Source organism: Anopheles nili, chromosome 3, assembly GCF_943737925.1.
Source record: "Anopheles nili chromosome 3, idAnoNiliSN_F5_01, whole genome shotgun sequence".
NCBI lineage: Eukaryota > Metazoa > Arthropoda > Insecta > Diptera > Culicidae > Anopheles > Anopheles nili.
The window spans coordinates 51,650,158-51,674,797 of record NC_071292.1 but is presented as its reverse complement, the minus strand read 5'-3'; the positions used below and the strand labels follow the sequence as shown (position 1 = coordinate 51,674,797).

Below are 24,640 nucleotides of genomic sequence, written 5' to 3'. Positions count from 1 at the left end.
CGCGCTCTCACTTTTTTTGTCTGTCTCTTTCTAACGTTTTTTTTCCGGTACTGTTTACCGAGCAATCGAACGGTGGGGCGACGGTTCCATTCCTGCAGGACGAAGGACGACGATTTGCCACAATTGCCCATCCGTTTAAGAAAGGGTTGCATTGCGTCCTTTCCCAAGGAACTTCGGCCCCCAGGCGCGAGGTCGAAGGAATGGCTTCACATTCACTCACACACTAACACACATGCATCCCATAAAGCGAGTCCCCACTAAGGGGGGATGATCGATGAAGGGAAAGGGCAACTTTTAAATGAGTTTTCGTGGAAAACAAAAGTTAACCTAGATTTGGCTCATAAATTATCGATTCGTCGCCCGTCCGATGGGTTTGGGGCGCATTTGGAAAACGCGACTGGACGGCGGCCGACGGTGGAAAAACATGGAGAAAAACCAAAAGCCAAAAACAAACCCAAACCCAAGGAAAAGGGCCACGTAAACCCCGCCTCGGGCAAGGGACCGTTTTTCCTTGTTGTTTGCGTTCGCCCGGCAAAGAATCCCGTTGTTACAAGAACAATCACCGTGGCTGATTGCTACCAATTCCAGGCCTGCTGGACGCAACACGTCACGCCCACTCCTCACTTGATGGATTATTGAGTCTTTATGAGTTTTCTTAAGGACCTCCACACAAGCTCTCGGGTCTGGGTTTGCGTGTGGTGTGGTAGATTAATTTACATTTTCACCCTCCATGGGTGGGTGGGTGAGCGAGAGTGCGAGACTGGACCCATTTCCACAACAAACGAACTGAAAATTCCACCCGACGCTTGGCTTTTTCAGGCACGCATTTTATTGCTTTGTGCCCGAGGTCTCGAAGGCCTTTGTCTGTGTGTGGGTGTGTGTGTAGCTCTCTAGCGTGAGCGCTACTCCATCGCTTGCACGCTTGCTAACAGCTGAATAGGGGAGAAAAATGGCTGTCCCGACGTCCGAATCCAATTTTCCACCAATCCGCTACCCCCTGCTGGAAAGTGGGTGGGCAATTTTCGCAAAACAATTCAAATGAATGCCTTTGAAACGTTGCCAGAATTCCGCCGCCCTCGGGGAGAGAGAAAAGCGACTGCGATTGGCTTGTAAAACGCAATTGAAAGTGGCAGTTAGTGTGCGTTTCTGACTGTGATTGCTTGCCCCGTGCCCACTTCCGGTTTGGGAGGTTAAAAAAACCCAACCCAACTCGAGTGTGTGCAACGGTGCGGATGGAGCCCACTCCCTCCTCCACTTGACAGAGGGGAAAGTAATGGCAAATAATGGCACTTACACGAAACGGAAGGAATCGCCCGTCTCCCTGCTGGTGCATTCCTTGCGTGCGAAGGGAATTGTTGCTTTCACAGGAATGCCGGTGTGGTGTTTGAAAGCTACCACCTGGCTACCTGCCGAGAGAGTGTTCGACCGATCGGCACCAGCAACCACAATCCTTTGAACACCGGCAGTGGGTGGAGCACGCTATTGTAATATGCGTTATTAAAATGACGCGCGGTAGCATTCCGGTGGGGAAATATTTCTTTCCTTCGTTCTTCTCCCGACTCGGAAAGTTCACATGCCAATCAAAGCAAGTCAAAGAAAGTCAGAAGTCGCAAAAGACGCAGCCAAGCAAGCACGATTTAAAGCCACCCATCCTATCGGTGCTCACAGCACATCAACAGCAGCCAACAAGGATTTGCCCTTTGCCTATTCGAGCACAAGGATGCGTTATCTCGTAGCTTATCGCTCAATTGCTAGGATAACGTGGCGATGTCCTGCTCACAAGCAGCTGGCTGGCTGCGGTCGTTGTCGTTTGCGATTATTACAATCCTCCAGACGACGAGGCGTGCTTCCGATGCCTTGAGACGCACAGCCGAGTCCTCTCGACGGCATCCACAGGCTGGCTATTAGCGCAGATTGCAGATCCTGCCCGGCTCGACTCATCATTCATAACAATTGATTCCGTTCCGTCTCGGCGCTTACCCTCGGTCGTGAGCCTTCGTCCTTTTTGTGTGTGCGCGCGTCGTGTGTGATGGAACGTTCATGCCTTTGCCAAACCCACCCATCCACCCACATCACGCATGAATCAACGGTTCACTCAATCGGGTCAGCAATCGCAGCAAGTTCGCACAATCTTCCGGTAAACTAATTCGTTTCGCCTCGAGCCGACTCGTTGGCTCGTTTGCTGGGTGCTCCCCAAAAGTGGCCATATTGTACCGAGACCAGTCGGAGGGTGAAAGAGACAGAGAGTGCGCGAGAGCGAGAGAGAGAGAGAGAGAGAGGAACCGAGACGCACCCGGTTCAAAGATTATCGCAGAAACCATAATTTCATAAACTACTGATTCGACACAAAAGAGGGCCACAGCAAAATACTTTCTGTTGGGTAAAAATGTATATCCTTCCATCTCTCAGACCCTTCCCCGGTTTCCCACCCAGACCCCTCCTCTCTGCCACCCAGTAAGGCCGTTGCCTAGTTGCTGACTTGCAACCGAGCCCAATTCCCCAACGGGATGCTCATCATCCGTGTGCACCTAACGAGCCGCCTTCGTTTGCGGTTCCACCGGTCGGTAAAGGCAGGGCAGGGCACGAAGGAAAGGGGATCAGGATCCTCATCCCCCCCCCCCTTTGCCCCTATGGAGCATCTCCCTCACGCTTTCCTGGCCATCACGCTCGCTCAAGCACGTCAGCTGCGCACTCATGGGGAAGGCGCTTGGTTGCGGATCATGCACCGCTCGGTCGTCCTCGCAGGATGTAACCGAACCGAGAGCCTTTAGAGGAAAAGGACAGGAAGGGGGGAGGGGGGGGGGCAATCGTGTACGTGTGTCCGCACACCCGCGCGCTCGAGGCAACCAGCCGTGAAATATTATTTAGATCGTGCATATTTACTTATTCACGTTTTCCATTCCGGTGCCGCTGTGGAATGCTCGAATATGCCGCTGCCAATGAGAATGTGTGGCTTGTTTGTGGGGGCGTGTGTGTGTAAAAGAGAGACCGGATCTGAATGGTCCTCGTACGCCGCCACGGTGGATGATGAAGCAGCAACGAGCAAGCTCGCATCACGTATGGTCCGTAGTCGAATCCATCCAGCACCTGCAGCAGGAAATAATGCTCACACCACAAGAGCGGCCAAAGTTCTTCGCTTCTTTGTCCGCCGTTCTTTCGGTGGGAGGCATTATTTGCATACACGGGCACACGCAGCGCATGCCGGAGGAAGTTTCGCCCCCCATCCCCCCCTCACAGGGGCGTGCCCCTACTCGTTCTTTTGCGTGCCTTCACCTCTCAGGACGACAGTTTCTTTGTGGCCACTCGAAGGATTCACGGCAGTGGGTCCTTGTGGTTGGTCGGTGTGAGGTTGGCCAAGGTATGCAAACCTAGCGCCTAGCAGGACGCTCGTGGTGGTGGCACCATTTCTTTGGCCTGAGATTCACCGGACCAACCGTGTCCGAGGGTTTGAGCTTCATCAAAACGTTCCTGGGCCAGCAGTTCCTCAATCGTGCCGCGCCGGAAGACGATACAGAGAAAACCGCCTCCGGAAGGAAGCGGAAACAGGAACAGGAAGCCGGTAGCATATTAGTGGGGCACCTCGTATGCGGGGGGGAGGGGGAAACGAAGCAAAATGAGTGCGAAACCGAAACAAAAGCTTTACCCAACGGGCGCGTGTCCGTGATGATACTCGGAAGTGGGCAGACAGCGGAACTAAGTCCAATTGTGCCGCCAAAACACGGACCGCGAGCGTCCAGGGTTACGGAGACTTCTTTCGTGCGGTCGCTCGGCTTCGTACAAGGGATGGTTCACGTTTTCCTTTCGCTGGTAAGATATTTATTTGGTTTATTACTGCCTTTATGACCCCGGGTTGGGGAGTTAGACCGCCGAAATGACTCCGTGTTCGTATGTACACAATACATTTATATATATTTACCGAAGGGTTAGGGCTTACCTTACGCGCGTCGTTTTCGTGACGAGTTACGATCCGGCTCGACGAACTGGCAGCCTGGCTGAAAATCGGGCCCTTTTTCGGTCGTTTCCGTGGGATTGGATCGCTCTTGAGCGTATGATCGAGTGACGACCGTCACCGGTACACCTAATAATGGTTTTACACGCCCGCCAAACGACGGTATCGTAACACGTGTAGTGGTATAAAAATAAATGAGTATCGCTTCCCAGTGACCTTTTGCCAGTGAGCGCGCAAAATCCTTTGCTAACGTAACGTTTCATTTGTTCTCTTTCTCGCATCTTCTGCACTGCCTACTAACATCTGTCTAACAACCGCAACTGGCGCGTTATGCTTCGAACGTCCTGTGGTCGACGCACATACACAAACCCATTCACACACATACACACACATATGCGGATATGGATACTCGTAAAAACCGACAGCCGGCCGTCTCCATGTTATGGCGACAAACGGCGACCCTTCGATGATCTCTCCTCCGTCTTCCATTTCGAACGGCCCCGAGCCTCAACTGCCACCATTACCACCGCCGTTGAGATCGACCCAAGTGCTGCAGCCGCTATCCGTGTATCCAGGTTGGTGTCTAAGGTGTTCAGGAGCGAATATGCAACTGCCACCCAACGAACGCGGCCGCTTGATTGATTAGATCCGATCCGATTTTGGCTTTCGTTTACGCGGCGATTTGTATTACTTTTTTTTTTCGTTGCTTTCGGTTGTCCTTCCGTTCCTTTCCGTTGTCCCTAGCAACCGAGCTCCTTTTCCAACGCCTGCCTTAGTGCGCTTGACATTTGCTCAATCATTCGTTTATTGTGTTGCGTTGAATATGGTTTCGGTGATTTGTTCCACTTTATTTGCGCTTAATGAGTGTTTCGTTTGTCGCCCGCACGTAAGTAGATCCGAGCGGCCGAGCCGCTCCCGATGCTAATCAATCGTTTTCTTTCTTTCATGCCTCGGTACGATCCCGCCAGTATCGACATTGGGCCAGGAAGCAACGTATGATTATGTCTTTAGTGGGCCCCTGGATTCACAGGCCCTGTCATCAACGCTCAAGCTGACCTCACCTCCAGTTCGAGTACGCCCGGACGGTAAGTAAGCAAGCGGGCTCTTGCTCTCGTTATCGGGCTCGATAACGAGCAAACGAGCTCTATCCTCCCGCACTCTCCAATCAACTCCCCCGGGCCGGGTGTTCCCGTGTTTGGTTTCGATTATTTATTTCATCACATTCCCCGCCAAGGGCTTCTAAGGAGGGCAAACGGGGCCAATAGGGCTGCATGTGGCTGTGGTATTCGAAGGTGTGTTTCCTGGATTTGATTGAAACCTTCCTGTGTTAGGGCTTGGGCAGAAGTATTCATCAAGCGGCATCTCCTCCCTGTGTGGGTCGAAGTCGATCGAATTGAAATTTATTAAGTCCGGTGTGAGAATCCGGGTGTGATAAAAATCGATTCCACCACCAGTTAGGTCCAGTTGGTCAAGGTAGAAGACTGTTTCCCCTCAGAAGACCCGACCGAAACGAAGAAGAGCCCTTTTCTTCGCAGGAATGACGATGAACCTGGCCCAGGGTATGTCTCTATTTCCATTTTAGAACCACCGGTAGCCGGAAAATCTGGATGAAAACGAGCCAGAAGGTGCGATAGCACACACATCCTGCTGCTTCACCATCGAGCACCGACTGCTCCTTGCTGTCGAAGCGAATCCGAAAGTGGAATACATCAGCACGAATGTAATGAACCGTCGCTCCGGCCGGGATCCTGCTTAATTCTTTCATTTTGCTCCTTCCTGCCAATGAAGGCCGCATTCCCAGGGAACGAAAACCATCTCCTGAGAACCTTTCGCACATGCCACACCCTCGAAGGACCGTGTGCCGAAAGTAGCCGTTAGGAGATCGGAATGTCGACCGAAGATCGATCGATGTTCTACCCCCAGGGAGAGAAAGGACCCGACTGCTTCGACCCCTGAAAGGGAAGCATTTCGCTCTGAATATTTCATTGTCGGACGCTGGCAGTCCGTTAACTAATTTAAATTAAAATTCTCTCCCCGCGTGATCTTTTCCCTTTTGCTTCGGTTCTTCGAGCGGTCCCATCAAAGGGCTCGCGCCGAAGGGCGCCAAAGGACGAACCGAACCGGCTTCGAACGGGTAAGCAGCTTTCCGGTATCGCACGGCCGTGCGCTCGTAATCGGATCGAATGTGCAGATTGATTAGAGCCCTATTGAACTGCGCCGCGCTTGCTGGGAAATGGGAAAAACCTCCGTCGCTCGAGCGCTTCACGTCCTTCCTGGGGAGGGACTTTTCTTCGCTCATCAAATGCTCCTGATGGTGCTGAAATGTGGCCCTGAATGCTGACGGCGTGGTCTAGCTTGGGGCTCGAAGGAATGGCAATTCGCAATTCGTGGGAACTGATGCCGTTTCGATTCGGAACGGTTCGAGAAAGATACATCTGACGGAAATGGAACGGAACCGAAGCTGAAGCCCACGCCCAGGAAGGGTGGCAAGCAACACTCGGAAATTAAGCTCACTCTCTCTTTCTCTTTCAATGGTAGGATTGCGAGCACTCTGCCCTGGAGCAGGTGCAAAAGCTCCACAAACCCGAGAATAGGTCGCTTCGGTCGTTTGGTGAAGTTGATTTTCCATTAATACCATACGTCCGGGGGACCAATCTAACCCGATCATCCCGCCTTCCAACGACCCTGGGCCGGTTTCAGAGAAGGAAAGCGTATTTTTGCCGCATTCGTAACATTATCATTTCGTTACACGATATCCGTAACACGATAATTGAACCGTAAACACTGGGACAGTTTTAATTTAAGGCACACTACTGGGGGGAGGTTTTAAAGTGCACTTGCCCGTAGAGGAAAAGCATTTTGCCTTCTTTTTCGTTGTCTCAATCCGATCGGGAGGAGGATAATCGAAAATGGTCCCATGGGATGGCATGCAGCGATGGCGAATTTATTTCCCGTGTTCCCGACATCGGCCGGAACGGGAATTTAAATTTGGAAACCCAAACCCACCCGATGCCGGACGGTTCGCTGCGGAAAATGGGCTGCGGATTATCCGGAACTCGCCCGAAATGTCTCGGAAAACGCATCGCTCGCAAACGATGAAGTAAATTGAAATGTCTTCACCGGGTGATTAGAGGCAAACCATCCGGGGGATCGATCGGAAGGAGAGAGAGAGAGAACAAAGGTGGCCCAGGATCCCTTATCACATTCGATTTTATTGTTACGATGGCGTCAACAACTTTACGAGATGGTCGAGCGCTCACGCGTTTTGTGCCGCGCCCATTCGCTTTTATGAAATCGGTACTCGTTTAGCTTTTTCGTTAGAACCGGAATGGCAGCAAACCTTCCGAGCCAACCTTGCGGGATGGGGATTTTTATTCCGCCTTTTTCGACCAGTTCCGGTCGCGTTTTGCTTTTTGCTGTCCCGCGCGTTCGTTCGTTCGTTCGGTCGGAAGTTTGTTCTAATCTTGAGCTAGAGCTTTTACGGGGACGGCTTCCGTTCTGCGTGTGTGAGTAAGGGGATTTTCCTTTTCCATGTTTGTTCTATTTTCTTTTTCCTATTTTGCTTTGGCTCGTTTTAATCTTAAGCTCATATTGACCTCATCCTCATGAGTCCGTTGCCGTCCAAGAGCTGCTTTGTTTTTATGTCGAAACCATTATAAAATGGCGCTCTCGCGCCGTTGCTAGCCACCTGCTGCCCGAGATTAGAAGGACAAGGGAATTACCGACCTCCACCGATCCATCCTCACACCCACCCAGCCACCCACCCACTCATTGCCATTCTTTCACAGCACTGGATGCCATTATTCTAACACAATCTAACCGAAACCTAACAGTGTATCTTCCTTTCCGGCATGCCGGCCCGCCAGTCTACCGTTCCCAGTCGATCGATTCGCAACGGAGCAGTGGCGTAGACGATGGGCGTTCGTCAACCGGGACGCGTCATTCGCCCGGCAGTGGACTTAAGCGGCCCCGGTACATAGGCGACGGCACCGGTTCTCTCGGCTCACGGAAGAGCGATCGCTGCGATGGGGAAGATGCGGAATCATTACGTCAATTGCTTATCGAGTGAGTACTTCCGGTGGTCCTTGTGCCGCTAGGGCCGGGGCTTTCCCGGTAGTTTCTTTTTTTTTGTTGGGTTTTCACTCTTCACCGGCTTTAACCGTCTTTCAGGCTGCTCGGTATGTTTTTTTTTGTTTTAGTTTCGGTGCGGTGTTTTAAAGGCTTTATTGTTTTCGGCATCGCGGCGAGAAGTGATTTTTCTCGTCGTGTTGAGTCACTTTTTCTGTTTGTTTGTTACATCGCATATCTATAGTGGCTGGCGAAGTAGCGCCAGTTCCATTATTCGCTGTTACGGCATCACGTTTCGGTTGAGCGCATCACCGATCGATGATGTAGCGTAACATCCTGTGGAGCGTAAAATCATCGACCTCCTTCATGGTTAGCAGCTACAGCTGACATTCTATATCTCGCCATTGCTCTGTTTGACTGTTTCACGGCCGAAATAGTTCACCAGAAACGCGAGCCTACTCCCGGAATTAGCTGCCACGAAAGTGGATCAAAATTTATCCCTAAACAAACCTCATTTTGGCCATCGCTACGGGAGCTAGAGATGGAAGCCTGTGACGTTTCACCTTTCAACGCCTATTCGCAGCCGTGCCACAGCACATTCAATGGCACCTGCAGCGTTTGGGCACACATCCGTGTTTCGTTATTCCAATTCCATTTCATTTGCGACACGTTTGCCGCTGACAATAAGCTGATTGCCGGCACCATTTCATCACCAAGTGTGGCAACTGCTGACACCGAGCAGGCTACGACATTTGACCGCCATCTTGTCATTGTTCTGTCGGATTTTGTTTTGATTTTCCATCCACCTGTCATCCCTCAAGGAACTCAAGCTTCATCCCGTTTGCTAACATCATGTGTAGCCGTTTCTGTCATGTGTTTCTCTCACTCTCACTCTCTCTCTCTTTCTCTCCTTTACGCTGTATGATCCGGTTACTTGGTTACTGCAAAAGTACACCTTTGTTTAACTGGATTTTAATTTGACTATCGCTCTATCTCTCTTTCTCTCTGTTTCTATTACACACTCTGTTTAGTTACTCACCGTGGACGTTTTTTTTTGACCTCCACGTCCCTGTGCATCTTTTTTCTCCCGTCCTTCGTTCTTTTTCTGTATTTATCGGTTCTGCAAACGTCCTGCGGCACTGTTGCCTATGTGTATACTTGGTTTCTTTCACTGTCTTGCGTTGAATGTCGTTGTTAGCTGACTTTCCGTTACTGTTACTGTGCTGTTGCTGTTCATATTGGTGTTATTACTGTACTATATTTCTACCCGTTTTGTTTCCTTATCATTTGTTTGATACGTGTAAAAAGATGAGCCACACTGAGGGCAGATTTTCAGCGTGTATAAGTGGGGCTAGTTGGGCCATAATTCTGCTTACAGCGGTGAAACATTCTCACTCTCCCTGTTTCCATCCAAACGCGCCTCTGCTGTGTCAACGTTGACTTAACGAAAGCGCTATAGCAAATGTAAATAAAAAGTAATTAAATTCGACGGCTTCTAATCGGAGTGCTTTAAGCGTGATAATCACGAGAAAAGGTTCTCCCGACAAGCGGCCAGGCAGGCAGGGCAGACCAACGAGGGCAGCTTATGAGTATCCGGAGGCCAAAACCTGCAAACAGACCATTTCGATTTCATTTGCCAGTCACGTCTCTGGCCGATTTCCGTCCATTGCCTTTCCCGTGTTCTGCCTCTGTTTCACTATCTCTTTCTCTCTCTTTGGCACATCTAAACGTGCCCAGCATCTGTTTCCCGGAACGGAAATCGATTACATCCCTGTTGCGAAAGCCAACCTTTCGCCAGGCCGCTGGCCGGGTCAAGCGGAAAAATGTATGCATTTTTTATGTTTTCATTAATGAAACGTCCACTCGCGGACGGAAGGAAATGAAGGCTGAGGCATCCTTCCCCGGCTAGCACTCTTCCCACCTTGCGCCTTGGACCAGGGACAGATGGAACGGCATTGGTACATTTTTCGTTGATTGGTTTTGCCGTTTTACGAAATTGACAATCATTTGCAACCGGCCAACTAGTCTTCCGAGACATCCGAGAGCCTTCTGTCGAATGTTCTCACTTTGACCCATCGGTACTTGACGGGTCGGTAGATCGATAGCCATAAAATTCAGAAACAAAGCGGCTCTGCGTGTGCTGGTGGGTGTGTGTGTGTGTGTGGGACCGATTCAAGCCTTGGATCCGGATGATCCAAGATTAAGAGGGCTTCATCAACGTTCAGCCCGATCGGCGAGAGAGGCACGTTTGATTGAATTCTCTACCAATCGTTAAGAGGTTTTACATCATTTCGGGCGTGTTTGCTAATAGCCTTCGACGTAGTAAATAATGGTGCCCTGTTTTGCTTGCCCGGGCCAACATGGAGCAGGTTCGGGAAGAGCAAGCGGCACGCGGGAAATGAAAATGGAAAATTCCCTCGCACAGGTTTACTCGAACAGGCTCTTTCGCAACAGTTGCTGAATGCTTTTGGGAGCGGAGTGAAAACTTTTACCCGAACCCTTCAGAAGACGGCGAAAGAACTCAGCTCGCGAACTTAACGCAAAATTGATCTTGATTCCGAACGAGGGCGCATTCCGGCTGCAAACTTTCGCGGTGCAGCCTGCGAAAGTAACGAAAACGAAAACAATGTTTTAATTTAAACCCTCGAAATCTCGCAACTCGAAATGCGGCAATCCGTTCCAATACTCCGCCCCGGCTCGGCTTGTGGGTGGGCTTTTATTTTCGTTCGCCTCACTCTCGGAAAAAACCCGCTCCACTGAAACATTAACTTTTTGCCCTTCAGCACGCCCCCGCAATGTGTGTGTGTGTGTGCCTTTGTTTTCGGTTAATCCGTTCGGGGTACGGCAGGATATCCGGCTCGACTGCGGATAAAACCCGTGCCGTGGGTACGGAATCCAGGCGCACCGAAAAGTAACCCGTATTTGCGGTCAACCAGCGCGTCGGTTTTCCATTGTGCGCGGTAAATTGAAAGTTAAACGAAAATGCACATCGTATATCATGGCGATTGAAAAATTAATGAAATTAAATCCTCAACTCAACCGCCCGATCCCGTGGGCAGTGCATAAGTCCCTCCGCAGCAGCTTTCCACCGGTGCATAAGTGGAAAAGCAAACCAATCCCCCGGAGCCGGCGAACTCGGTCATCTCGTATGCAGCTCGTTATTTGGATGCCTCTCGAGTCCGAGCAAGCGATGGAGTAGAGACAGAGTGCACCCAAAGTGCGCATTTCTTGAGCTCGAAACCGAGCCCGGTGGTGCCCGTCTGAAGTGGGGGTTGTGCAAAAATGAATAAACGGACGGGTTTGGCCGCCCCGCCCCGGGTGGAGAATGGAATTTGCTGCCATTCCAATTGTCTTTGCGCTGCGGTTGGCTGTGGTGCATACGTGGTTGGGGTGTATTTTGTGGTCAAAATCATCCTTCCCTCAAGAGCTCCTGGTGGCTGTGAATGTCGAGTACACTTTAAAATGCAAATGTGCGTACACGGGCGCGTTCCCGGGGTGTGCAACTCTCGGAAGAAGAAAATTCAATTCCGAAAGTACAGCATCTCGTCGTGCCAGGCTCGAAGCGGACCGGTCGGAAGTCATGAATTAGACTGATGCAAGATTCATGCCCTACCGGCCGTAGGGCGCGAGTTGCACCGCCCGCAGGACCGGCATGCAAATGGGATTTGGCCACGCGTGTGCCGGCTTTTTTGGAGTCCGAGGGTTTTCCCCGTTGCTAAGGAAGCGCACGCTGCATTAGAACGCAATCATCCTATCGTCCCTCCGGGTCGGTTCCTCGGTTCCTGGACGAAACAAGCTGATCCGGCTGATCTGTGGCTACCTGCTGCATGCGACTTTCCTCGCGTTCGGGACCACCCGTGGAAATTGCTTTCCCGGCGGCAGGTACACTACAGCTTGCTTGGCTCGTCCGGGTAATGGAGTTGGAACAATCTGCAGGAGGTTTTCTCTTTTTTGTTGAACTCCGGTTTTCCCTCAATCCCTCGGTCTCGCTGATCCACCCGGGACGAAGGATGTGGCCTATTCGCACCACCGAACCCGGCTGAAGATGATGAGCATGAGGATGAGAATTAAGCGTGTGATCTCCACCCGGGAGATGGAACTTCTGAGGGATCACTTTTGGGGTGAGGGCGAATTCGTACCGAAACCCGGGCGCATCCCAAAACAGGACGCACTCCAAGCACTTCAGCATGATTAGCCGAGTGTGTGTGAGAGTTCCAGTGGCCGCCGGATCCGATGGATGTTGGCAGGATGCTTTTCGAACCCCAAACCCCCGTCATATCATCTCTATTACGGGTAGCGCTGCGAAAGCGGACCAGTTTTGTAGTGTACTTATTCTCTAATTAAACCACGAACGTGTGCGAGCGCGCGCGAAAACCCTCACCCCGGTGGGTGGGTTGTAATCTGAAAGTGATCTTTGAGCTGTTGATTGCATTTCCCGGGTGGGTCGGACGTTCATCACGCGCGCGTGTGGGTGTAGTTTTCATTAGCGTTAATTTAAAAGCAACATTCGTGGGTGCTTTCAGGTGAATTTTCCCGCTCGCGATGTGATCCCTCAACAAGGGCCAAACATTCCGTTGAAATGAACCCCTCAACGTTCGTCGGAAGCGGAATTGGATCAAACAATTACCGACCATGAGGCTGGCCCTCGCAGAGAATAGCATTTTCCATTTGCAGGCCTGCCTTGGCCGACGTCCTCCATCGTTTATTAACTCGCACACACAAACGCGCGTGCCTGCGCATGGTGGCCAAGCCGCAGTTTCTCATGTCGTGCAAGACCCAGGTACACCTGCAAGGCCGAGAGTAAAGCCGACAGACAGCAGGATCCATTCCCATTTCCCACGACATGGAAACTCAATCATGCCAATCTCGGTTAAATTTTCACCACAATCCCCAGAACCCGACCCGAATATGCCTACGCTCGGATCTCCAGAACTCGGCTCGAATGCGGGAGTCAAATTAACAAGGGAAATAGACTGGTTCCTGCTGCGATGGCGCACCGGTGTACCGTATGCACACACGCGCGCGGTACAACCCGAGCTGTGAAAAGCTCCGTCAGGGTTTTCCGAGCCCTCGGTTGAACGCTCGATTGAGTGCAGTGTCGGCTAAAAACTGCCGGCCCAATATGCGTCTTTGTATGCGCCCCCGAAAGTCATCTGTGGCGGAAAAATTGCCCCTAACGCAGGGGATGCTGGCATATCCTGGAGACCTGGGTGCAGGATATTTGCAGGAAATGAGCAGAATTTGGGTTCGGTTCATCACCTCGATCTCGGGCCCGCCCGGGGAGAACCGTTTCGGGAGTCAATTTTAAGCGCAACCCTGCTGCCATGCCCGATACACAGAGATCATGGTCGATTAAACCGACATCCACACCGGGTCGGTAGCTGAAAGGAAGCTGAAAGGATGAAGGACTAAAGAACCAAAAAAAAAAGAAAAGGAACACTGTGCCCCAAGCTCATCCCAAACGCCTACTCAATCGTGATTCGAAACCATGCGGCTTGTTTGATCGAATGATATCAGTTCGCAGGGTTTTAATGGACCTATCGTCCTGTCTCTCGCTCTCCGTCTCTCTCACTCACTCTATCTTGCGTGAGTTCGCACCGTCACGGGCTGATAGTTTTAATCCGTCTCGACCCGGGGCCGTTGATGCGCGCGGCCTATCAAACTTTGCATACGCTCTCGAGCTCCATTTGAACCGACCGATACACGTCTGCATGTGTGTGTGTGCGGGTATTTCGGGCTAATGAAAGGATATTGGATTTTTTGCCGCTTCCTCCACATGGGGGGTCTCCCCGAAAGGTTCGCATCTGTAAAACCGAGATGCAGCTAAACAACGGAAACTCCGCGCTGTGGCTTCGTCCTGCCAAACCGGTTAGACCGGTCCTGCCGAGCCCCGTGCGCATCCTTCCCACAAACCGCAACCGACCTCCCGGCGAGTCAGAGATGCGATGGGAACGGCAGAACGGCTGAACGGGGTGGGCAAATTTTTGGGACATTATGGGAAAATCTGCTCGGTCAACAAGCCTCGAATGGCGTGTGGGTCACATGGCAGGGAGATAGCAAACCTACGTGGGTCCGTGCCGTCGGATCCGAGTCCTGACCGCACCCGGGGACTACCCGGTTTCCCTCCCCCAATGTCGGTGGTAGTTGGTAAACACTGGTTCACAACTCTTCTGGGCCGCCCCATGCTGTTTAGGTGGCGCGTGATGTCACACAGCCGATGCAGAGTTTGTGGTCAGCAGCAGCAGCAGCACCAGCAGCAGCAGTCTAGGCTGACTAGGCAGTGAAGATGGACTTTGATAATTTAATTTTCGGTTAAACTGCTCAGCCCGAGTTTTTGAACCCGTCCGTTTCCAGGCGGAAGTCACGATGCAGCTGGTGATGCACTTTGGTGCATCTTTTTTGTTTTTATTTAGTGCACTATCTCCCCCATGCAAGCGCTCCGTTCTCTGCCATTGGATACTCTTTTGGCCACGAAAAGCCATCCAAGTGCAGGGTGGGGTTGAAAAAGGACGAAAAGTAGGAAAAAAAAAAGCCACCACCTCCATCAAGTGCACACGGGGGTCCTTCCGACGTACCGGCGTATGGTACCGTTATCTAAATGCAAATGTAATTGAATTGGTTCCGGGCACCGGGGGTTTCCAGTTGCTTTCGGTTCCGGTCGCTTCGTTCGAGCGCCACCGTTAGATCAGCGCTATTGCGAACGGAGTGTGGTGGATGGAGAAAAAAAAATAAGGCGAGCAAAAATTAAAACAAATATTTCCCCTCGAATTGCAGCGAAATGCACCCATGCGAGCGCACGGCAATCAATCTATCGATGGCAGCACGGAGCAGCAGGATCGTGACCAGACCAAACCAAAGAGAAAGAGAGAGAAAGATCGACCATCTGGCGCTTCTTGAAACGAAAAATACCGATTTCCCGTTCAGCTAGAAGCTGCTCGTGTTTGACTTTGATGTTTGTTGATTATGAGTGTCGGTGGGTAAACTCTCCCTGCACTAGTTATCTTGGGTTTCTGTGCGACGGACATCATCGAAGCTAAACGCTTATTAGACGAGAAGTGTTCATAAGCCACACTTTGCTTTAATGGACTCATGTGCGCAAACAGGGAATGGACTTTCACGCCGATGGAAACGGCCTAGAAGGCTGGCTCTGTTATGAATTTTCATTCCCAGGACGAGCTCGCTTGAAATTGGTAGGCTAAAGCGTTTCTGGCGCCCCATTTTGTTCCCAAAGCAAAAACAAAACAAAAATCACGAACCAGCAACAAACACAGGCTTGCGGACAGAAAATCTCGAGAGGAGCAAATATCCGGAGAAAAAGCCAGAACGATCGTCACCAACTGGAAGACAAAAAATATCCGGGAAACTCCCCCCCCCCACACACACACACACACACACATACACGTGCGCGCGCGCCATCTAGCACGCAAGCACAATGAATCGCGCTTCATTTATCTTGCTTTACAACAAACGAGTGCTGCTTTCTCCAAACCAACCAATCCGGTGCCGTGGCTCCATCAGGCACGGTGCTGAAGATTGCGTTTGCATTTCCTTCGCACCACCACCTACGCCGTGGACTCGCTTTTCCGATGCAGCGACGTCGGTGGGCGGATTTCATCAATGGAGAAAGCAAAAGCTTTCTTCTCGAAAGCGCCAACAGCAGCAGCAGGAGTTGGAAAAGCGCCATCCATCATTTCGCCGTTTGTTCCGTTTCGGTGGGTGGTTGGGTGGGTGGGTTTTGTGTTTGTGTTGTGTCCCTCGAGTGTCCCTTTTGCGGAGAGCAGCGCGCACCGGACGGCCCATTGAAAGCGTTTCGGGACTCGATTTGAAGACCGCCCTACAGCGAGCGCCTCCAGCGCCCATTGCCACGTTGTTGGCCACTGGTGACGTAATCGTTGGTGGGGGTGGGAGAGAGCCTTTTTTTCTTTTCTTTTTCCCAACCCACGGTCCCACGGTTTCGTCCTTCGGTCCAGTTTCCGTACCGTGCGCGAATGCTTTCCCGCGGTCTCGTTCGCTGATTTGATGACAGATGAATATGAAAGTGCATTTTTTGCTGTTTGTTTGGTGTGGCAGGCGAGAAAACGACTCGAAACGACTCGATTCATGAGCGTGTAAAATGAACCCAAAATGGTGGTGGTGGTGACCGCACGTTGGCGCCGTGCACCCGGAACCAGGAGAGAGAGAGAGAGGATCGGCGTTATTATGGGCGTTTTGCGCCGGGTTGCGAAAAGTAATGAACATTTCGTCCCTTTTGTGTGTTTTGCCATTCCCCGAAAGCGCGCTGGCTGGCCACTGTGGCGTTTGTGTTGAACATTTTAGCAGATTATTTCTTCGCGGTAACCGGCTACGCTCGGTTGGTGTTGAATTTGATGCCAGCAGTAGTTTGGTAACGCTGGTGGTTGTTGTGGTTGTAACAATGAATCACCTGAGGGCCACCGGAAGGCGTAACGAACGGCGTTTAAATTAAAGTAAAAGATGATTTTTGTGCGGTTTATTTATGCGATCGATTTTCACCGATCGATTCCTTCTCCATCCATTAGCATCCGCAGCACCACCCAACGAAGCAATCCGACAGATATCGCTCCTTTATCAGTGTGCTTTGCCTGCCGGGCGTGTTTAAATCTCGCAACCCCTCGGTGACGTTCCACTCACCCCCCTGCCCGAAGGCGTGATAAATTATTTCACCCAAAGATCGTCGGTGTGATAGAGGGAAATGGGGCTTCGTCCCATCCCGTCGAAATACCGGAGAGTCCTTTGGCAAGCGCACCGCGAAGCCGCGCTTTCGGATTCATTCCGTGATTAATGGTTCGCCGTCGTCGTTTTTTTTTCTTTTTGGAATCGATCCAAAGCTCCGGCTGGGTGTTGAATGATATCAATTTATGATCGTCATCAGCATCATCGGGACGTGCGCAGCTGGAGACAGATGGCGGTTTTTTTGTGTGTTTGCTTTTGTGAGCCATTTTTTTTGCTTTTTGGAGAACGGAATTATCGCTCAACCCAGCCAAAGGCAACGGTTCCACTATTTGCATTCACTAAACGGGGAGCACCACATTCGTCGATTTCTTACCGTACCGAGAGATAAGATGCTGGTACGGTGTATGATTTTCAGCTGCCGTTCAAGAAGGTAACGTTTAATTTAATAGCGCGCGTGTGCTTCTCGGTAAATCGAAACGCCTCAAGCACGGCAACATAAAAATCTCCCCACCCACATTGTGCTGTACATTCCGCGGGTTTACGATCATCGTGCGGCGGGAATTATTCCTTGCCCGGGCTTAATCGACTTTTAAACAGTTCCTAATCATCATCTGCGCAGGCAGCGGGAAATTTTACCCACCAACCCCCCGGCTGGGTGGGTGAAAAATTGGCCACCCACCACCGAGGGGCTGTCAGAGCCGGAAAGAAATTTATCATGAGTGCGGATGACTCGCGATGATTTGATGACTTGCATGATGTCCCGGAACCGGGTGGCTCCCAAGCGTCGCCAACGAAGCATGAACGATGGCTTCCAAATATGGGGGAGGGGGCGAGCGAAAATGTATGAGCATAAGATAAATATAGGTACGCGCGTGGGTGGGGTGGAAAATTATTTACATTCAACCCTCCACAAGGACGAGCGTCGTCGCACTCGAAGGACGGGTCGCTGCTGTGCACCCTTTCATTCGCGCTCAGGCTAATCCAATGGATTACCGTATGAATAGAAATTGACAAATATTCATTTATAAACACGTTCCGGTTCCTCGCGCGAACAATCCTCGCCCTATGGCGCGCGTGTGTGTGTGTGTGTGTGTGTGTTCGTAAGCACGCTGAAGGTCCTTTTGGTGTCCCCCCCTGACAATCGCCCTTCAACGAGGGCGCCCTGCAGCGAGGCAATTGCCAAAAGCACGAGGAGCGAGGATTTCTCGAGCGAGTGAAGAGCATCCTTTTTTTTTTTTTTTGAGAATGAAACACCCTCCTTTCTCGCTGGTGGCCGTGCCCGAGACCGACGGAATGAAAGACGCACACCATAACCACTCAGAATGGGATGATAAGTTTGGAATGGTTGTTTGAGTAAGGTTAGTTGTTTGGGGTGGAAATGTGGAAACTTTTGCATTTTCCCATCGCCGACGAGCGAATCCCCCCACCCCAGGGAGGGAGGTTCATCAACGGATTTACCCCTTGCCTGTTTGGCCCTGCGCCACCCTTCCAGGCCACTTTGTGCTCTCTCTCTCCCTCTCACTCTCGGGCGCGCTTGTCCATCATTTACATCTGACCTATCAAGTTCGCTCGGAGCAGCAGACGCATCATTTTCGGGCCATCGGGCCGAGGACCGAGCGACGAGGATTAAATTAAACTTTCATGATAAGCTTTTATTGTCGAAACGCGACTGCCGCCGCTCCCAAGGCTGCTGGCGATGAAGATTTGAAATTTTTATTCCACCGCTTTTCCACCCGACGGGTTTCCCTCGCTCGCACCCAAGGATGAGTTGAGGTTGTGAGGAGAAAAACTTCACGCTTGACACTCACATGGTGCTTGAGATGGTTGGGGGGAGGGAATTTTCACGCCTTGGACAAAGACTTACGTCGTCGCCCTTGTCAACTCGCGGCTCCCACGAGACGATGGAGAAAATGCGACCTTATTCCCCGAAAACCCTTGGCTGCCATGCATGGCTCATTTGCTCCGTTGTGCTTTTTGTGGGCCACCACGACCCGGTGGGTGGTGGGGAAATTGCTGGGAAAATTATCAACAAAACTTTTGATTAGCACACTGCGGTGGCAGTCCCGCGCTGGAGAGACGAAATTGTGTGAAATCTTCACGCATTGTGGTGCGGTGGAGTGCCAACGGTGCTATTTGCTTGTTTAAAAAGTTACGCGAAGTGAATCCTTCTTCCATGTTGTGCAGGAGCGACCCATTAGCTCGTTTGAAGTAGGTTAAACATTCACGGGGTTTGCCTTTTCTTTTTCTTTTTTTTTGCTCTTCCCTACCGATTAAAGATTGATTGCGAACGCACGATCATTGCATCATGGAACTTTGTCAGCAAAACCTCGACCAAGCTTGTGGGTCCTTGAGAAGCCAATAATTCATCCCGTTGGCTGCGGGAAAACTTTTCCCTTTGAAATCGGTCAGAATCTTCAGTGATATGGACGTTTGTGTGGCCACACTGGCCATTGATTTTGTGTGTGAAAAATCACATTCTGGGTCAGGCTTAGGAGTTAACTTCTTGTTCGGAATGTCCTCTTGAACCTTCGCCCATTGTCGACTTACTGCTGGTTTTTTTCAAGGATAATTCAACAGCGTTTGTAGCGTTTCCGAGCGAGTTTAAGCGGCTCGAATAGTAGGTTGCCGTCTACTCGATTTGTCGTATTATTTGAAGTCCTTTCTCATGTTGTGGAACATTTGCACATTTCGCTCGTTCTCTGTCACTCTGTCGCACCGATCAACGTCTCAAATTGAATCTACATCACACTTCTCGGGTTCATTTCGGCGGCAAGTTAATTCCCATTCCTGGTAGATTAACGACTCCGTGGTTGCTTTCCACTACACCGATGTACAAAATTTGCGCACAGTCTTCAAGCCCGTTCACTCATCCTTCCGTTCTATGTTACCATTTTCTTTCTTTCTTTCTCTCTCTCTCTCTCTTTCTCTCCTCTCGTAGCACATTCGTAAGGCTTCTTGTGTGTGCAAAATTAAGCGACGACGCTTCTCGGAAGCCAGTGTTTGCCGCTTCCGCGCAAAGCACTCGACCGGCATACCTTGACAGGTTGCAAATTAAATAGCGAGTGTAGCTAATCGATCGATACCCGAATCCGGGTTATCGTGGCTGGAGCGAATTAGGATAAATCAAGCGAGCGAACACAAAACAAAAAACGCGATAGACAAAATTTCCCCCCCCCCATGTATGGGAGCGAAGCGGTGATTTGGAACGCAAAAGTAATACGAAAAACGAAATCATTCGCACGCACGCTCAGTAACGGAACACAGGAAGGCGTTTGAATTGTGCGCGATTTGCATTTTCACTCATGGAAATTCGAGCCATCCCCACAGTTTCCGCGAGCATCATGAACATTTGCTTTATCGCATGCCATCAAAATTTGACCAAAAGTTCATTGCGCGCTTGAAGAGAAACACACACTCATACTCGATCACCGATCATCAATCCCGCGTGCGAAAGGGAAATAGAAAGCCAAACACTACACTAGGGTGTGAACGGTTCGCAACACGATTTATGTCCCCGCGGCCGAAACGGGTGCCATAAGCGATCCCATCCCCAGAATCGAACGCACTAAAAGTTCCTTTAGCTCGAAATGGTGCGGCGGGAATAGCCGGTAATAGTTGTACCGTAAATGTGAGTACACGTCGATGTGAGACATCGAAACGCAACCGCACACAGCTCACGAACGCTCAGCTGAGCTTCGTGTAAGCCACCATCGTCCTAGAGGATCATACAGGATCCTCAAACGGAAGCGAAATCCACGCGCGCAGTCACAGCAGTAGCAAAGCGAGCGCATTTACATTAAGCACCCTCCACTAGACAATTCGCGAAACGAAACGCAAACGAAAAGCCAACTAATTCGCGAACCGGAAAACCGTAAATTCCGCGAGAACCGCGTGGTCGCACTATCGATTGATACGAGCCGAGGCGGTCCATCTCGAGAAGCGAGTAAATACGCGCGAGCCAAACGCAGCAACGGTAGTTGCGCGAAGAGACAAACGAAAAAAAAACAAAAACAAAGCAAAAGCACATAACGAACCAAAGAGAAACGAAAAAAGAAAAACAACCCCCCGGTCACAAAATGTCGTACGGTGATATTTCTTACGGGTAAGTAAAAACGCGACGTTTACCGAAAGCTCCGGCAAGACAGAGCGACCCTTCCCTTCGATTCAGGCAAAAAGGACCTTCCACCCTCGCTTTTCCGATCGATATCGAATCCGCGCCCGGATCCCGGTCCCGTTGGCGAACCATATTCGCGTCGATTTATGATCCATTCCCATTTGCTCCCTTTTTTTTTTTCTTCCTCCATTTGTTTGTGGTTGTGGTTCGAAAATGGAGCAATCCATCTACCCGAATTTATGATCATCCGTTCGTCATAACACCACCCACCCAGCTGCTCCCCACTACTCGGCACACTTATCCACCCACACGTCTTGCGCAAGGCACACATACACACATATCCCCCCCAGAATGGCACACAAAACTGCACCCCCTTCGATTGCCATGGCGTTTTCTCGATTGTTTGGTTTTTTGCTCTTAATAATGCTTCCGTTCGCTTATTTTGTCCGTCTCGGTTTTTGGGTTCAATTGGTTGGAATGTATGTCTCCTCGGTTCCGCGAGAAACTATCGTCAAAGAAGGCTGCCTTTTGGTAGACGAGAGCTGCTCGTAGTGAGAGAGGTTGTGGGTGAGTTCGTGAGCTCGTCCCGCACTCCATTTGTGGGTTTTTGATGTCGGATGGTGGAAGCAGACAATAAACACTGCGCGGCCCAGACTGTCGCGGGGACAATCGATCGGTTTTGTTGGATCACAAGTCGCATCCCGTTTTCATTAGCATTGGAAGAAGCGTCTGTCGTGGTATACAATCGGCGCCCTGTTGGTTGACGTACTTCAAACCAACGGCGAGCGTATCTGCTTTACCACGATATCTGCAGAACTGTGTAGATAGTGACCCCACCAATATGTGCCTGTACAAAACCGTATTGTTTCGTATCTTACCGTAGTTAATTTTATCGGTTCTGTGTTTTTTTGCCAGCGTTAGAGTAGAACAGTTTGTTTCTTCTTCTTATCATTCTACGTTTTCCTTTTGTTTTTGGTTAGTTTTTTTTTGTGGCTGCGCGATCGCCTCGGCCCCGGACGTCCCACCGGACGGGGCCAACTAACTCGCTTTAGCATCTTGACGAAGAAAAAGAATTACCAAAAACCACCACCAGCAAGTGGGCATTCTTTTCTTCATCCTTTCACGTTGACTTCTTAGCCAAAATAAAAAAAAACAAACACCCACGCGCACACTCGCTCACACACGCCTGTGCATAATTTCGTCACCTTTTTTTTCGTTCGTACGCCTTTTGTTATCCTCTTTCTCTCTCTCTCTCGGTTGCTGTTATGCTCCGCCATTTCCAAAGGACACCTTTGGGTTTTTTTTGTAACATACGGTAGCAACATTCGATCACTCGAACCCCAAAAGACTCGCGTGGCGGGTGCCGTAGCGAATCCCGGTTCGTTCCCAAGCCCATTAGCGCAGCATCAAACATCACGTTGAGTTGGGCAAAAAGTGCATGTTCGAATTTTCGAACCATAAACACCACCGCTTCGGCGACGATCGAACATTTGCCGGCCTTTAGCCTTCGCGTTAGACACTCTTTAGCGTTCAAATCGACCATCGATTGCCATCAGCCCCGAGGCGTACGTCGCGTCATCGCAAGGACACGCTAAGTTAAACAATTCGAACCCAACGACACCCGGGAATGCCGCGCGCCTAGCTGTGTTACGATGTGTGTGTGTCTCTGCTGCCGTCAATCGGTGTTGGAGCGCGTGTGCCATCAGCACGACGAAAGGCCATTGAATTCCGTGCTTGAAAGTGGACGCGAAAACGAAAAACGAAAAAACGAAGCTATCAAAGTAACATGTCTCGTGCTCAACTACTGCTGCTGTTGCTGCTGCTGCTACTGCGCGTTGCGAATTGCACGGGACGAGCTTGCATCCTGCCGGCCGGAAAAGTCCTTTCAGCAGGATACTTGCCGCATACTTGCACTACTGCCATATTGCGTCGCATAGGAGATGGAGTTTGCATATGCCACACGCTGGAAAGTGCACCCAAAACCGTCCCATCATGCCGTTATTTTTGTGTGTGTGTTTTTGTTTTCTATCGTAATTTACATTCGTTTCGTCCTTCGTAATGCGATCGCACAGCGTTCACTTGGAAGAGGAGTGTTTTTTTTTTGGTTGTTGTTGTGTTTGCTATTGCTGCTGTTGTTGCATCACCAACGGGAACTTTTGGGCGGTTTTTTTTTTCAAATTAGTTTCGAAATCATCCCACCGTTTCTAAAACGACGCCCAACTCTCTGGCTGCCATTTCGCTTCGGCGATTCCATCTCTAGCCTCGGTTTCAATCTCAGCTTCAGTTTTCGACTTTATTACGCCGAGCCACACTTGCACACACCACCCACCATCAACATCATCTCTGCTAGGCGGACGATTTTATATTCTGTATGTTTTTTTTTATCTCGCTCTTTGGTTTAATAACTTTTTTAAATGCATAGCTTTCGTTCGACCGTGTTCTTTCCACATCTCGCCTACATTGATGCCTTTTCCATAAATATGCTTCATTTTCACCACCACCACCATCACCATAACGACCGTGTGCTGCCGATATACGGGCAGCTTTCGCGTACGCTATGTGGCCAAAGGACGTGCGGAAACTCATGACTTTTCATAACCAGCGTCCTTCATTTTTCACGCCTCGCGTTTGAATCAAAAATCGCTCCTCCATCAGCTCTGTCTTCTTCGTTCGCGCTACCCCGTTCTAGCTCTCTCTCTTTTTCTCTCTATCTCTCTCTCTCACTCACTCACTCACTCTCGCCACATTGCTGATCTTTTCTTGTTGTGTTCGAAATGTATGTGTGTGCGCGCGTGTTTGTGAGTGTGTAATGCAACCGCGTCCGGTTGGCGTCGAATAAAGGAAATAAATACTAATACGTACCGTTTTTCCATGCGTTCCGTTCCATCCCACCTCCAACCACAGACTGCAGAAGCAAGTCAGCGTGATGAGTATGAATCTGTCGGCGAAGCTGGACGATCTGCAGCGGGGTGACCGTCATCTGGAGACGACGGTCGCCCTCTGCGAGATACGGACCCAGCTGCAGGAGCTCACCAAATCGGTGGAGAGCTGCCAGACGGAAGTTTCCGAAGTAAGTAAAACCGTGATACTATGCTGCTGCTGCAGTTATTCGAGAGCATTCTCATGCGGTTTGTTCCGTTCGCAGGTGAAACGTGATATGGTAGCAATAAAGCACGAACTAGATACAGTACAACAGGTGAAGGAAGAGATCGAGGAGCTGCGGGAGTACGTCGATCGGCTGGAGGAGCACACGCACCGGCGGAAGCTACGGTTGCTGGAGCAAGTAGGTGTTACTATTGTTGCTCCATCTGCCTTCCGTTCTTCAATTTAGTTTTTGTTGTTTAGTTTTTTTTTTGCTCTTTGGTTTAATAAAAAATCTCTTTATGATTTCCCATGGTGTTACTTTTTTGTTCGTTGTGTTTTCTGTTATTATTGGTGCATTTTCGATGACTTCGATGATTTCCTACCAGTAAAAGCTTTTGTTCTAATCTTATTTTCTCTTTTTCCACAGGGTTTGACGTTCTTCCTGACGTACGCCATCTTTGCGGCCGTACTGGGTATGCTCCAGTTCGGCTACAATACCGGCGTCATCAACGCGCCGGAGGTGAACATCGAGAACTTCATGAAGGACGTGTACAAGGACCGGTACGGCGAGGACATCAGCGAGGAGTTCATTCAGCAGCTGTACTCGGTGGCCGTTTCCATCTTCGCGATCGGTGGCATGCTGGGCGGTTTCAGCGGCGGCTGGATGGCGAACCGATTCGGAAGGTAATTGAAGAGACTGTGAGAGAGAGACAGAGTTGCAGGACATTCTGGAT

The 24,640-nt window shown here is 50.4% G+C and overlaps 1 protein-coding gene across 2 annotated transcripts in view; it reads left to right on the top strand.

Annotated features, from left to right (window-relative positions):
• LOC128725747 (glucose transporter type 1) overlaps positions 1 to 24,640 on the top strand; it is a 77,957-nt gene that overhangs the window by 14,026 nt on the left and 39,291 nt on the right. Inside the window, exons 2-7 of one of the 2 annotated variants that reach the window (XM_053819514.1) lie at positions 4,375 to 4,524; positions 4,918 to 5,034; positions 7,783 to 8,014; positions 23,727 to 23,892; positions 23,968 to 24,105; positions 24,334 to 24,590. In XM_053819514.1, coding sequence (XP_053675489.1) covers positions 4,392 to 4,524; positions 4,918 to 5,034; positions 7,783 to 8,014; positions 23,727 to 23,892; positions 23,968 to 24,105; positions 24,334 to 24,590 — 1,043 coding nt within the window. In that variant the 5' untranslated portion in view covers positions 4,375 to 4,391. Of the gene's footprint in view, positions 1 to 4,374; positions 4,525 to 4,917; positions 5,035 to 7,782; positions 8,015 to 19,723; positions 20,238 to 23,726; positions 23,893 to 23,967; positions 24,106 to 24,333; positions 24,591 to 24,640 lie in introns of those variants that run through there. The other variant, XM_053819515.1, reaches the window with a different exon arrangement.